The sequence below is a fragment of the Stenella coeruleoalba genome (assembly GCF_951394435.1).
Source record: "Stenella coeruleoalba genome assembly, chromosome: 17".
Lineage (NCBI taxonomy): Eukaryota > Metazoa > Chordata > Mammalia > Artiodactyla > Delphinidae > Stenella > Stenella coeruleoalba.
The window spans coordinates 17,601,403-17,615,603 of NC_137163.1; the positions used below are offsets into that span (position 1 = coordinate 17,601,403).

The 14,201-nt window shown below is 40.8% G+C and overlaps 1 protein-coding gene across 4 annotated transcripts in view; it reads left to right on the forward strand.

Moving 5' to 3' along the window:
- Positions 1-14,201, forward strand: part of SNTB1 (syntrophin beta 1) — a 228,219-nt gene that overhangs the window by 126,499 nt on the left and 87,519 nt on the right. For all 4 annotated transcript variants that reach the window (XM_079902141.1, XM_079902142.1, XM_079902140.1 and 1 more), the window contains one exon: positions 13,872-14,079. In XM_079902141.1, coding sequence (XP_079758267.1) covers positions 13,872-14,079 — 208 coding nt within the window. The remainder of the gene's footprint in view (positions 1-13,871; positions 14,080-14,201) is intronic.

Here is a 14,201-nt window from a genome sequence, read left to right on the forward strand (position 1 = left end):
ATTCATTCATACATTAAACTACGATAATTTTGGTTTCTGCCTTTCTTTATCTTTATCTAGTTCTCTCATGCTAACGAAAATTGCCAATGGTCTTTTCCACTTCCTGAATCCAAATTCCCTGGCAGCTCTAGTCCTTTCAGGTGGTAGAACTTCTTCAAATTTTTCTTGCCCCATCCAATTTATGTCTCCTCTTTGCCTTTCTCTCGGGGCCCTCTTCTCTGCTGGTGGCTATTAATAATCTTTGTTGAAGGGTTCACGTCTATTAATGGTTTAAGGTGCTGCCTTCCATAGCTAACACATCTTTATTTATATAGGGGTCATAGACATACAGTAGTGCTTTTGCCCTTATATTCTCCCCTTTTCTTCTCCTCCCTCCTTGAAAGACTTAGTCAAAATTAAAACTAAATGGATGAGTGATATTTTGGTGCTAGTGAGGCACTGTTCTCTATGTAAGCAGCTGCCAGTTTCACATGGTTAATTATTGCTTAAGTAATTTATAGAGAATTTAACAAAAGATTCTCTGCTCCTTGAACAGATACAAACTCTTCTCTTGTGTTAGGAATTTCTTATGATATTTGAAAACTTGAGAAAGTGTGTATGTTTGTCCAAGATTGCTGGACAGTAATCTTAGTGATTACAGGAACCATATCCGTGTTGAGTTGCCCTTCTCCTCATGTGCCTAATGCCATGTCTAGTAGGTACCAGACACTCAGAAAATAATTGATAAGGAAATAAATGAAAAAGGCATCTCACAATTTTGTAAATGAGGCAGACCCATAAGTCTTACTTTTTCACATGAAACTCTGACATAGAAGAGTTAGATGACATCCACTTCTATTCTTCTCTCTCAGAGATAAGCACTTTGAATTAGCATTCCTCGTGGCTTCAATTCTGTGTCATCATTTTACCCTGTTTTACACATTTGCAAGGCTGCCTGCTTTTACATCTAATCCGGGTAAGTCTCACAAGATCACAAATTGATTATTTTAGCCCAAGAAAATCATCTATGGCAAATTGTGTGATAAACATTATAATATGAAATAAAATACAATAAATATTTCTGAGCTGAATGCTATTGCACTTCACCCATGTAAACTAGCCTTCTCGTGGGACATTAAAACATGTTTGACTTTATTTAATGTACCAAGCTTATGACCTAGAACTGAAGACACTTTGTACCATAGAATTAAATTCCATTCTTCAAGACTAAAAAGGTTAATTTCTAGTAAGGGAAAAAATAAAAATGTCAGTGCAGGCAGTGATAGAACTTTATCTGGAAAGGGAGTTACTACAGAGATGAGACAATCTTTCACTAGTAGACAGAGCCATCCATTCACTTAGCCCAACCAATACTTATGGAATACCCTCCTCCATGTGCCAGACAGTGGGGGTGAAATGAAGATAATTCTGCTATATGTCATACCCTCAAGGAATTTATAGTCTGGTGGGGGAGATAAACTATAAAAGGATAAATCTTGAAAGAAATTATCAGATGACTAAAAATGAGAACTCTCTCCAAGGGTAGGGCAATAAGGAGCTACATGTCAAAATGCTTTCTAGATATTTCTAGAAATATCAAACAGATAGCATGAGTGCTGTCAATCCTCACCGCCATGCCCATGGCAGACAGCAATGTATGATTATGTTACTTCACCTCATTGAGCCTAGAATGAGACCTCTGGCTCCTTCACAAGACATCATTTCAGGAAACCACTACTTTTTAATCAAAGTTGACCTAGAAAGTAGAACTTGTATCCCACCTGAGATATTGCTCCAGCTCCACTATGAAAACTTGGTAACTTACAGTCTGGCTAGCTTTTCTGAAAGGGAGATAATATTGATAACACTTGGAGACTGAATGAGCACCAGGAAAAAAAAGACAGGAGGCATCAAGGATTGGGTCACCCAACCTGGATTATTGGGAGGATGCTGATGCTGTGAAGACAGAGTAACCACAGAATGCTCTTGGAGAGTAGCTGGTATATGTATATTCTACAAGTATGAAGTTATTACAAGACACCTAAATGAAGATGGAGCATTTATAATGTTTCTTGTCAAATCTGGACTTCGTTTTTTTTTTGTCTTGGTGATTGGCACTGTCATTCATTCAGTTGTATAAGCCAGAAAACTAGGCATCCTAGACTCTTCCCTTTTCCTCACTCCTCATAGCTAATCCATCATGAAGTCCTATCAGTTTTGTTTTCTATACATTTCTAATCCACGTACTTCATACGATTTCCACCACTAGATATTGTGCGGGACATACTTAGAGTAAAAAATGATTCATTGTTTATCTGAAAATCAAATTTGACTGGGCAGCTTATATTGTTATATGTGAAATCTGGCAACCTTAGCCCAAATAATCTGATTACACAGAAGCAGAAATAGGTCTTTAGGCTTCAAATGCTATGCTCTGGATTGAACCATGGGGTGGATTGTTTATTTTGTCAGTATATTGTACTAAGATTCTAGAGACAAATGTATATTTATCTGACCTGCATTGCACCTTGTATATTTACATGGCTTTAAAAAAAGAAAACTCCAGTTGAGTAAGGTCAAACCACAGAATATTTTATGAGGTACAGATGAAGTGTGGAGTAGAAGAACAAAATGTTTTCTCTAGTTTGACATTAGCTGTCTCCTCTTCCAAAACTTTGATAACGATATCGCTCCCGTAGGAGAGACCAAAGTGCTGAAATTCTTCACATATTGTGTAAATTTATGTATTAGTGAAACACTGAAACGAGCCAACGTGAGAGATATTGTCAGGTTCCCTCAGAGCTGAGCAGAATACTGTATCATGCATGACCTGTTTTTGAAATGGGGTTTTGTGAAAAAACAGCAGAACACCTTTTTCTGGCTTCTGCTCACACTTGACACATTCCTTAGATGATCTCGTCAGCTCCCATCATGGCAACCATATTCCCAAATCTCCATTCTTAGCTGGGGAGTGTAGTTTTAAGCAACAGAATCAACTCTGGCTGAGGATATTAGGGTGCTCGCATATCTCCCGGAGTTCAGATAGCCAGGCTAGGAAGTTCAACATCCAACCACATGGTGAAGGCTGTTCTAGAAGAAATGCCACCGTTGCCATCGCTTAACAACCATCCACAGCCCACACAGCTGCCTCAGCTTGCTCCTGTGACAGCTGGCACTGGCCGAGCTCTACCACTACTGCCATCAAGAGCAGGGTGCCTCCACCACTATACGTGCCAAAGGATGGACCCTGTACTCACCTACTTTCTCACATTGCCTCCTTCAGAATTGCCATTTTGAGTGAGTGGCTCGGTGCCCTAGTGGTGAGGAGGGCTGAGAACTGGAATTCTGGCTTCTACTTTGGGGAAGCTCAACTCAGAGTTTGGAAAACTTTCCAAATACACAGGAAGGGTGTTCAAAAGATATTGAGCAAAGCGTGAAAATTCTTCTCTACTCTTTTAAGCAACAGACCATGCTTTACAAACGTCCTGCTAAATGGAACGTAATGACTGAGACACAAGCCTTGCAGTTAGGTGAACCTGGGTTCCAGTTCTAGCTTTGCCTCTTACTAACTGGGAGATTGGACAAGCCTAGCCCCTCTGAGGCACAATCTTCTCATCTGTGCTGTAGACACATTAATACCATTCCCCTCACAGGACGGTGATAAGGATAAAAGGAGGACAGTGAACTCGTTTGGTGGTGGAGTTTACATCCCACAGGACAAATCCTCATCCTCCTTTTGAACATTATTACTGCCATATTTTACCTCTTTCTTTAGCGTTGTCTTTTTCACAGAAGACTATCTTTTTTCTAGTGAATTGTTTCACTAACGACATATCGCAGAAGGTATGCAAGCATTCACTGTCTTCAACTTTTTTTCTAGTATTTTTTTTCTGATTACATTGCAAAAAGATGAGAAATTGTAGAAAAGCAGAAAAATAGAAATAAAAATGCCTCGGAATTCCACTATCTAGGGGTAGCCACTGTTAAAGGTCTGCCATGTATTTGTGGGGAAATTTTGTATCAACCACCAGAGTCACAGATTTGTGGAACAGTAAACAACCATGTGGTTTGCGTTCCCCTTGATTCCCTGTAGTTCTGCAAGTCCATGGGCCACCTTCCTACTCACCACCTTCGTCTGTGTTTTCTCCAGCCTCACATTGGAGGGGAAAGGTCACTTGAAACCTTCGTTGCCAGGTTGCAAGTTATGTTTTATTTATTAATACTGTGTTAGGAGGCTTCAGTTTTGTGTGTCAGCCTTGTGTTTCTAAACAGGGGAAGTAGAGGATGCTGGGAAATATTATCTGGCTCTGTGAGAGCCTTTGAGAGAGTGAGAGGGGAAGAAAATGACTCTTTTGGTGTGAGGTTTGCCAAATGATCTCTGAGAAGCTGTGATATCATTCATAGGCCTTGCCAGGCTGCATGGAAACGGCTCATCTTGGCAGACATCTAGAGCGAGCATATAATTCCTCGGGGTTGGTATGGGCCTTTATCAGAAATAGTTCCATAGGCAGTATTTACATAACTGTGGTGGAGTGTGAGAATAAACACAGCTGTGGCATTGCCCTAAATATTTCTATTCAGTAGGGAATTAAAAGAGAACTTTATCGCTGAATAAAGATAAACACAATTCATCAAGCAGTGGTCAGTTCAACTGGGGAACAAAACAGGAGTTAGAAAAGACTGGCCTGCTGAAAATAGCTCCAATCAGCCAGCCTGACTTTATTGCTCCTTCCCTCCCTCCCTCCCTCCTCCTCCCCCAGTTCCAGAAATGTAGAAATCATCAGCTCTCAAAGAAGTTGTCTAGGTTTTTTTTTTTTTTACACCAAGGAGGAAGTGGAAGCCCCTCAGTCTGTTTACTGCGTGTAGACCTACTGTGAGCCAGTATGCTTCCGGGTGCTTTATCTATGCGTCTCATTTTAGAAGGCTTCCCTTTTTTTTCGGGTTGTAGAATTGAATGTGAGTAGGGAGTAAGATTATTTTGCCAAGGAGAAGATTTTTTAATACCAACATGTGTTGGAATGGAAGCAGGATTGCCACAGCTTTAAGTGGTCTGCATCTTACAGGTTCCTTTCAGCATTCACATATATATAGGGTGCTGGCGATATTCTGTTTCTTGTTCTGGTAGTGGTTAAATGGGTGTTTGCTTTGTAATAAAACACTGAGCTATACAAGATAAAACCACGGTAAAATACTGTGTTTTAACTGAACAGAGGATAGCAGCTGATTTTTCCAAGTTTCTCTATAATAATTTCAATTTCTTAAATTTCGAAACATTATTCATTTACAAGAAGATGTGCATGTACATAAATGTAACAAGTAGCAAGTAACTAACATAAACATAAATAGTAATAGAAACCCAGGAAAAATTAACTTTAAATATTTTATGAAGACCATCTTGAAGACAGGAAGAAAAAGTAGTTAAGGACTCTTTTCTTTGAAAGTGACAGACACTCAACTCAAACTACTTAAATGAAAAAGGGAAACCAGGAAGTTCAAGGGGGTGACTCCAACTACAGGCCTGGGTGGATGGAGTGATTCACATGATGTCATGAAAAATCTGTCTTGGCTCTAAGCATCATATATTTTAAACATTAGTGCAGTCCCAGGTCAGCTATGCACAGGAAGATAGTTCCACGGTTTATTAGTTTTCTAGGACTGCAGTGACAAAATGAGCACAGACTGAAAGCTTAAAGGAAAAGAATTTCATATATTCTCTCTCAGTTTTGGAGGCCAGAAGTGTGAAATCAAGGAATTGGCAGGGTTGGTCCCTTCCCGAGGCTGTGAGGGAGAAACCATTCCAGGCCATCCTTGGCGTTCCTTGGCCTTGCGATGCTTGACTCCAGTCTCTGCTTGCATCGTCACCAGGCCTTCGTCTCTGTGTCTCTGTGTATCTTTTCTGTCTCTTCTACTGAGACTCTCATTGGATTTAGGACCCATCCTAATCCAGTGGGTAGATGAATAAAATAAGCATCTCATTATCATCCTTACTTTCATTACTTCTGCAAAGATTCTATTTTCAAATCAGTCACATTTGAGTTTCTGGATAGGCATGAATTGGGGGAGACACTATGCAACCATCTACACATGGTGAGCTTCTTGGGTGCAGGGACCATGCATTCTACTTTTCTCTGCAGCACCCAACACACATTGAGTGTCTGGAAGACTCACCAGTACTCACAGCATATTTTCTGTGTGCATGGGTAAAGACATCGCTGCATGTTCCCAACTCCATTTTGTAACCCAAGAGATTTACTGGCATTTTCTGTTTTAATAGGCATGACTGTCTCTTTACTAATAGTGTAGCTAAGAGAGAGCTGACTTGCTTATATGTGCCCATGGGTCCAGATAATATAAAAGCATTGCGTCCACTAATATAGTTTCTTTTTCCAGTAACTGAGACAACAACACAGTCTTAAAATGCCCAAAGCTTAAATGACAACTGCTAACATCAGGATTTACCAGTCACGAAGCACATTCACAGTTATTATCTCATTTGGTTCCTTAGTAATAACCCCATGAAGGCTATTACTATCACTTTCATTATAATGATCATTATCACTTTCATCATCATCATCATCATCCCTGTTTGATAGGAATAAAGAAACTCAAGGCTCATAGAAACTGTGACCTATTTGCGATCTGTGTATGATTCAGGACTTGTAGTTGTGTTTGAAAATTACACAGCTCAAACTGGCTTCTGCAGAAGGGGAACATGGAAGAAAATACAAGGATATGCTGAGTGTCAGGTACGGCTGGATCCAGGTCTCTCATCTTTCAGCTCTGCTTTCCTCTGTATTGGCTTCATCTGCAGGCAGACCACCCCTCTTGATGGCCAGATGGCCATCAGCAGATCCATGATTATAACTGTTCCCTCTGTATATATGATGAGAGAAAAACATCATCTTAACGACGACTCCTGAAGAAATCCTGGGCCTGGCTCTCCTTGGCCAAATTGCATCACACCTACAACCTTTAACCCATCAAGCCCCCAAATCACATAGACTGAGAATGGAGGTAAAGCCTGTTACCAGAAAGGGGGGGAGTAGAAACTGGGCAGACAGAACCACAGATGTCCATAGGAAGCATAGTTTATAAATGACAGAGCTTGGGCTTTGGGACAATGTTGTTTTAACCAACAGGCCAGTCCGGCTCCTCCCCCTCCCCTCCCCTCCCCCCTCCTCCTCTTCTGTTCAAATACAGTGAATACACAGTGGGTACACATGGAACAAAATTCAGAAAATACAGAGCTATACTGTGAAAGTTTCCCTTCTTAAGTGAGTGGGTTTGCTGATTCATTTTGGTTCTAACATTCTGCAAGGATTGATTGTGTTCTCAGTTGCTTGTTGGCATTTGTATTCAGGCGGGCCAATAAGACAGTTTTTATAATGTGGCTGTGTTTTTATGTGGCTTGCAAACATAGTTTGGTGCTATCTCTATTGTGAAGATATGGCTTCGATTACAGAACCTGGCTTTGGGGGACTATTGTACCTCTTCTGTTATTAAATGTGTATATGTTTATGTCTCCATATGTAAAGTCTAGCATAGAACTATTTTTTTTGAAATAAAATTTTTTTTAAATTTTTTAAAAAAGAGAAAGTTTCCCTTCTTATCTTGTCCTGTCACTCCATTTCCCTCCTAACTGAACCTACTTGTACATCTCTCCAGGCATAGTCTCCACATTTACAAACATTTATATGGATCATTTTTACATTAATGATATGATACTGCTCTCACTGTCTGCCCTGTGCATTTTTCACTTCCATCGTATCAGACATTTTTTGGTTCTCTGACTCTCATGACTTCAGCCACCCAACCACAGTGCCATTTTTACACACCACTTAGTTATTTTTCCACCCCTGAGTTTTTCTTTTCTTTCTCCCCCCACCCCGGCCACCTCCCCTCTTCCTACTTTATTTCTCCATCTTTATCTCTCCTTTAAAAATGGATGAGGTAATTATCAGAGTTGAAAGTGCCTTTTTAAAGAATGAGTTACCTGAAATATTTGACCCTACAAAATGGTTCTTTTGGGGTAGGTTGTCAGCAAAATACTTCAGTACGATGAAACCATTCCACATCTCTTTTCACCCCCAGAGTCACTGGTTAGCTCAGGCAGTTCAGAAAGCAAAAGGACTTCAACAGATAGTTGTAGCTCTAGTTATGGCTAAAACTCAACATAAACCTCATAAAGTCCTTTTAGGTGGAACAAATTAGGAAGTTGGGATAAGGGATAATGTAGAATCAGGTTTGCCCCAAATCTTCCAGTATCTCTCAAGAAACTCATGCATCTCTCCCCAAAGTTATTTTTTTTCCATCCCAAGATGTTAGAAATAGCCCTTGTATAACTTTTTAGTTTCTCCTGGGGCTTGCATTTTTTCAAGTCCAAGTACTCTGAAAAAGAGTCTCAGGGCCCACCCTGGAGGACTCTTCCTCGCCTCATGGGACCACTGCCATCTTCTTGTACGCAAATTGGGAAGACTCTTCATTGTAAACCGGAATACAAACCAGAATTGATCAAGATTAGCTTGGCACTGTGATATCCCACGCATACGTTATCTCATCTTTGTCTTTTCAATGATCTTGAGAGGCAAGGTTGAGCCATCTTACGGATAAGAAAATTGAAGCTTAGGGAGGTTAAGGAACTTGGCTCACAGCCAACAAGTTTTAAAGTCAGCCTGAACCCCAAAATCTATATGCGTAACAACTACCTCCTGACACATGTGGGTTTGAATTGTTTTCTTTAAAAATGGGCCACTGAAAAAACTACTGCACAGCCAGCCCAGGAATAGGATTTTTCTCTCCTTATACTCCAAGACATGCATTGCACCTGGTACATTTACATTTTGGCAAAATAATATTAAATGACAAATTAAGCCAAAGTGTGTGTGTTTGAGATTTGTGCTAGGTAGTGTGATAAGTAACCACATATATACATAGTCACTCCATGACCTTGACCAGCATCTTGAGTTGTCTCTCGGAAGTTCTGGGGACTTTCGTGCTACCAGCTACTTGTTGTTTGGTTTAGCGTGTAGAGTACATTGGTATTAAAAGGAAAGGTTGGTACTCTTCTTCCTCCTTCCCCTTTGGGTTTAGGGAGCAGTGAATGTGGATCACTGAATTCTTTCATTTATTCATTGCACAAATAATTGACATCATTTCTGTGCCAGACGAGCCAACAATTCTTCACCCACTATCATTTTTGGTGATTTCATGCTGCTCCCGTATGCTGTCAGTGAAAGGCTCTTTCTCATCGCCCTGTTGACACTGACCCCTCTCTTGAGTCACGTTCTGTCTCTTTACAGAATCTATAAAGCTGACAGAGCTGCAGCTTTGTCAGAAAGAATGGTCTCCCTCTTCACTCAGATCTGTAAGCCCTTCCTAGGCTGTTGATTCACAACCCCGAACACTCGCCCTTTACATTCAGGACAGACTCTCCAGAGCCTTACTTCATCCAAGGCCTGTCTGTGGTGGTTTTAAGATATGTCCCCAAATCCTTTGATTCTCTTCCCTTTAAGAAGTGAAGCCTAACTCTTCCTCGTGAGTGTGCGTTGGACTTAGTGCCTTACTTCCAACACAAAGAATGAATCAGACATATATACACTAATATGTATAAAATAGATAACTAATAAGAACCTGCTGTATAAAAATAAATAAATAAAATTCAAATAAAAAAGAAAGAATGAATCAGAACTGATGGTATATGACTTTGGAAGCCAGGTGATAAAAGGAGCAGTAGTTTCTTCTTGCTCTCTGGGGGAAACCAGCTACCACGTCATGAAGACACTCAAGCAACTTTTGTGAGATAACAAAAGTGTGGAGTTTTTTTTTTTTTTTTGATGTGGACTATTTTTTAAAGTCTTTTATTGTATTTGTTATAGTATTGCTTCTGTTTTATGTTTTGGTTTTTTTGGCCCCGAGGCATGTGGGATCTTAGCTCCCAGACCAGGGATGAAACCCACACCCCCTGCATTGGAAGGCAAAGTCTTAACCACTGGACTGCCAGGGAAGTCCCAAAAGTTTGGAGTCTTAAGCCACTTAATTCTGGGGGAATTTGTTACTCAGCAGTGGATTACTAATACACTTTCCAAGAGCCGTCTGTTGTGTTGCCCTTCTGGTGACAATCCCCTACGGGCATAGCTCTTTGGGGGGTGGTTTGAGCTTGAGCTCAGAAAGGCCTGCCATAATCCTTAATCTATATAATTTGTGGAACATGTAAAGCATTTACCCAGGCCTCAACCTCTAGAAATTCTTAATAGGTCTGGGATGGGGTCCAAATATCTGTATTTTTTTGTTTTGTTTTGTTTTTGTTTTTGCGGTACGTGGGCCTCTCACCGCCGTGGCCTCCCCCGTCGCAGAGCACAGGCTCCAGACGCGCAGGCCCAGCAGCCATGGCCCACGGGCCCAGCCGCTCCACGGCATGTGGGATCCTCCCGGACCGGGGCACGAACCCTTGTCCCCTGCATCGGCAGGCGGACCCCCAACCACTGCGCCACCAGGGAAGTCCCAAACATCTGTATTTAATTAAATGATTAAAAAAGAAAAAAAAAACTACTCAGGGATTCCTGAAGAATACTTTTGATGGAGAACTTCCGCTGCCTTCTTTTTTTGACTATAAAAAGCCACAAGCCTCTCTATTCTGTATCCCCTCTGTTCCTTCTTTGAGACCGATGGGGCCGGGTGAGGTCAGTTCACTTTTCAGCATGTTCACTTCAGCCACTGGGGACCCTGGCAAACAACCAAGCTCAATGCTTTTTTCTTAGGACCCCATAGAGCACCCTTCTCAAACTGAAATTGCGTCAGATTTACCTGGAGGGGGATCGCTGGGCCTCACTCCCAGAATTCCTAATTCAGTGGGTCCAGGTACGAGTTGAGAATTTATATTTCTAATAAGTTCCCAGCTGATTCTGCTGCTGCTGGCCTGTGGTCACACTTTGAGAACCACCACTAAAAAGGCATAGGACCTGGTATTTAAACTTTGCCTCAAAAACAGTCCAAGATCCCCCCTGTAGTGCAGGCAACAACAACAACAAATGAAAACAGGCAAACAAAACCTCACCCATTTTGCCTGAAACAAGTCATCCACGGTGACAGAAATTCTGCTGGTGGTTATTTGAGGGGAAAATAACTGGAAAGGGAGTGTGAGGTGACGTCTGGGATACTTGTAATATTCTGTTTCTTCATCTGAGTGGTGGTTACAGGAATGTGTTCCCTTTGTGAAAATACATTTACCATCTGTGCACTTTTCTATATGTTACGCTTTAAAAGCTTACTTAAAAATTAATAGTAATGATAAATGCTGTCAAAATCTGGGGAAAATGGGCCTCCTCTTCACTAGCCTGGACCTCTGTGTATAGGCCAGCTTTCCTCTGGTTACGCTGGCAACCCAACAAAGAAATAAATTATTCTTTCTTTCTTTCTTGCTGGCATCATTTTTGTACGTGTGTGTGTGTGTGTGTGTGTGTGTGTGTGTGTGTGTGTGTGAGATACCTGGCTAGTGGCTGCTTCCCAAACTGTCATTAAGAAAAAAAAATCCAGGTCTTCAAAGGAAAATATTCTAAGAGAAATATTTGCATGTTTTAAATTCCTAGAATAATGGATATTGATAGAATAATTTGAAAAGCAAGTTGAGCTCTCAGTAATGTTTTTGGAGAATCCTAGTTTGTGTTTGGCTACTCAACTTTACTGAGAACTTTGGGAGGGAAGGAAAACTCACCCTAGATTGACCACCCATTTCTTTGAAAAGTGCCTAAGAGGCATGAGAGTATTTTCTTCTGGGTAAGAACACATGTCACCTAAAAAATTCCCTGTTTCATCACATAAAACCTTTGAAGTCTTAGCGAGAAGACTTGTTTTGCAAATTTCTTACCGAAAAAAATCCGCTAATTGTTGCTAAAACTCCCCTAGAGATATTCTACTTTTTAAATAATTCTTTTTCTATCATTTCAGTTTATGGGTAGAAAAGGTTTACTCACTCTAAAATGTTGGTTTCAAATGTAAATGAGGCCAGGTTACACTGGGACTTCTAATTTTCTGGTGATCTGCAAAACTGTTATTTTAAATTTAGGAGCTAAGTAGGACACTGTTGGCCATATTTGTTGGTGCTGATGCCTTGAGACAGCTGTAGAAGACAATGGATGCTCCCTTATTGGATGCCATCCAGTCTAAAAGGAGAGGCATTGTAATTCAGTATTTAAATTCACGGTCTTTTGAGCCTCAGCATCATGGGTTGAATCCCAGTATCACCAACGTTGTGGCCTTGAGTCAGTTCTTTCTCTGTCCCTCCAAACTTTAGTTTTTGTTGTTTTTTTTTATCCTGTTAAATGAGGTAAATAATATCAGTCATAGGGATATTACAAAAATTATAAAAAATAATATAAAAGCGTTTAAATTTTTGCCTGACACATAGTAATGCTCAGTTAATGTTAGCATAATTATTGAGGGATGAAGGGAAATTGATACATGGATCATTTCATTTAGTTTTGAATTTCCCAATCCCTGTATCTTTCTAATGCAAACATGAGTGAAGAAATGTTATTTATTTGCATGTATACACACATGAATGAATAAATAAAATGTATGCTTTTCTCTCTGCAATAAAAATTATCTGTCTAAAAATTATAGATGTGGAGAACAGGTTAATGGTTGCCAGGGACTTGGGATGGTGGAGGGGAGGGCAGCATTTGTGACTGTGAGGGGTGAGTGGGGGGAGAGTTATGTAAAATAGAAACCTCGGAGTAAACTGGGTAAAGGGTATACTGAAGCTCTCTGTCTTAATTTTGCAATGCCATGTAAATCTGTAAGTATTTCAAAACAAAATTTAAAAACTAAAAGGATTTGTCTAGAATTTCTGCCTTTTACCGTAATTACAGTATGTAGATCTCACTCTGAATCTCAGGTGATCCCTTTGGAGTTCTGGCATAAACTTTGGTATTTGACTTTAAATATAACACTTTTGGGAATTCCCTGGTGGTCCAGTGGTTAGGACTCCGTGCTTCTACTGCCGGGAACCCAGGTTCGATCCCTGGTCGGAGAACTAAGATCCTGCAAGCTGCCTAATGCAGGCAAAAATAAATAAATAAACAACACTTTTCGTGCATCTCTCTCCCCACTGTTACCCTCTCCTCGGCCAACTCACTCCTGCACTGCGCTTGTCCAAGTATTAAGTGGTAGGGAAATGAGCCACAGACAGGATTCTTAAAGAGTGCAGTTTGGTCGTCTTTGATGCTAATTCACAATTTACCCTAGCAGTAGGATTAAGCAAGTGGGTAGATATTTCAGTCTACTTCCCACCAGCAGCAGCTAGGTTGTGAGTATATTGTTAAAATCCTCTGTGGATTGAGAGGTAAGGAAAATTAATATCAGCTCACAGTTTGGAAGTCTTAATATGATACTACTAAAAACCCACTCAGCTGAGTAACAGGAAAACCAGACATCCTTAATTCAGGTGATTGGATGGTTGGATAGCTAGGCCCCCAGTACCTCGACCAATGCCTGCATACAGTCAGTGTTTGTAGATGAATGGATGAGTGAGTGAATGAATGAATGAATGAATGACGGGGGCATTAAGGTAAACCACGGGAAACAAGTTAAAAGTAAGAGTAAAGAATTAGTTCAACTTAGCGGGGAGAGACAATATAGAGGTAGGAGGTGGGGAAAAAGGTTATTACGGAATTATATGAACTCTCATCTGTGTGAAACTTTTGAAAATTGTAAAGCACTATAAAGAATCTTTTATTCAATTGAAAAATAAAATAAAAAATCTTAATTGAAAAGCTAAAAATTAAAATAAAATGTGTAATAGGAAAAGAAAACAATTAGTTCACCTTTGAGGCCCAGGACTTAGGAAGCATGATCTGCCAGGGAACCTTCCAACGCTTCTCTCTTTGCTTCTCTAGGCAGCTTGAAATCCACTCTCCAGATGCTAAGCACACGGTGATCCTGAGAAGCAAGGACTCAGCCACTGCCCAGGCCTGGTTCACTGCCATCCATTGCAACGTCAGTGACCTGCTCACACGAGTGATCACCGAGGTCCGAGAGCAGCTGGGGAAGACGGGCATTGCTGGGAGCCGGGAGATCAGGCATCTTGGCTGGCTTGCAGAAAAGGTAGGGAAAACGTTCCCCCCGTCGTAGGCATTTCCCCAGGCTTTCCCAGCACTTGCTGCAACCACTGAAGTCAGGTACCTCATTCCACAGGCTGATCCTCTCATTGGGATTTCTCATCTGTC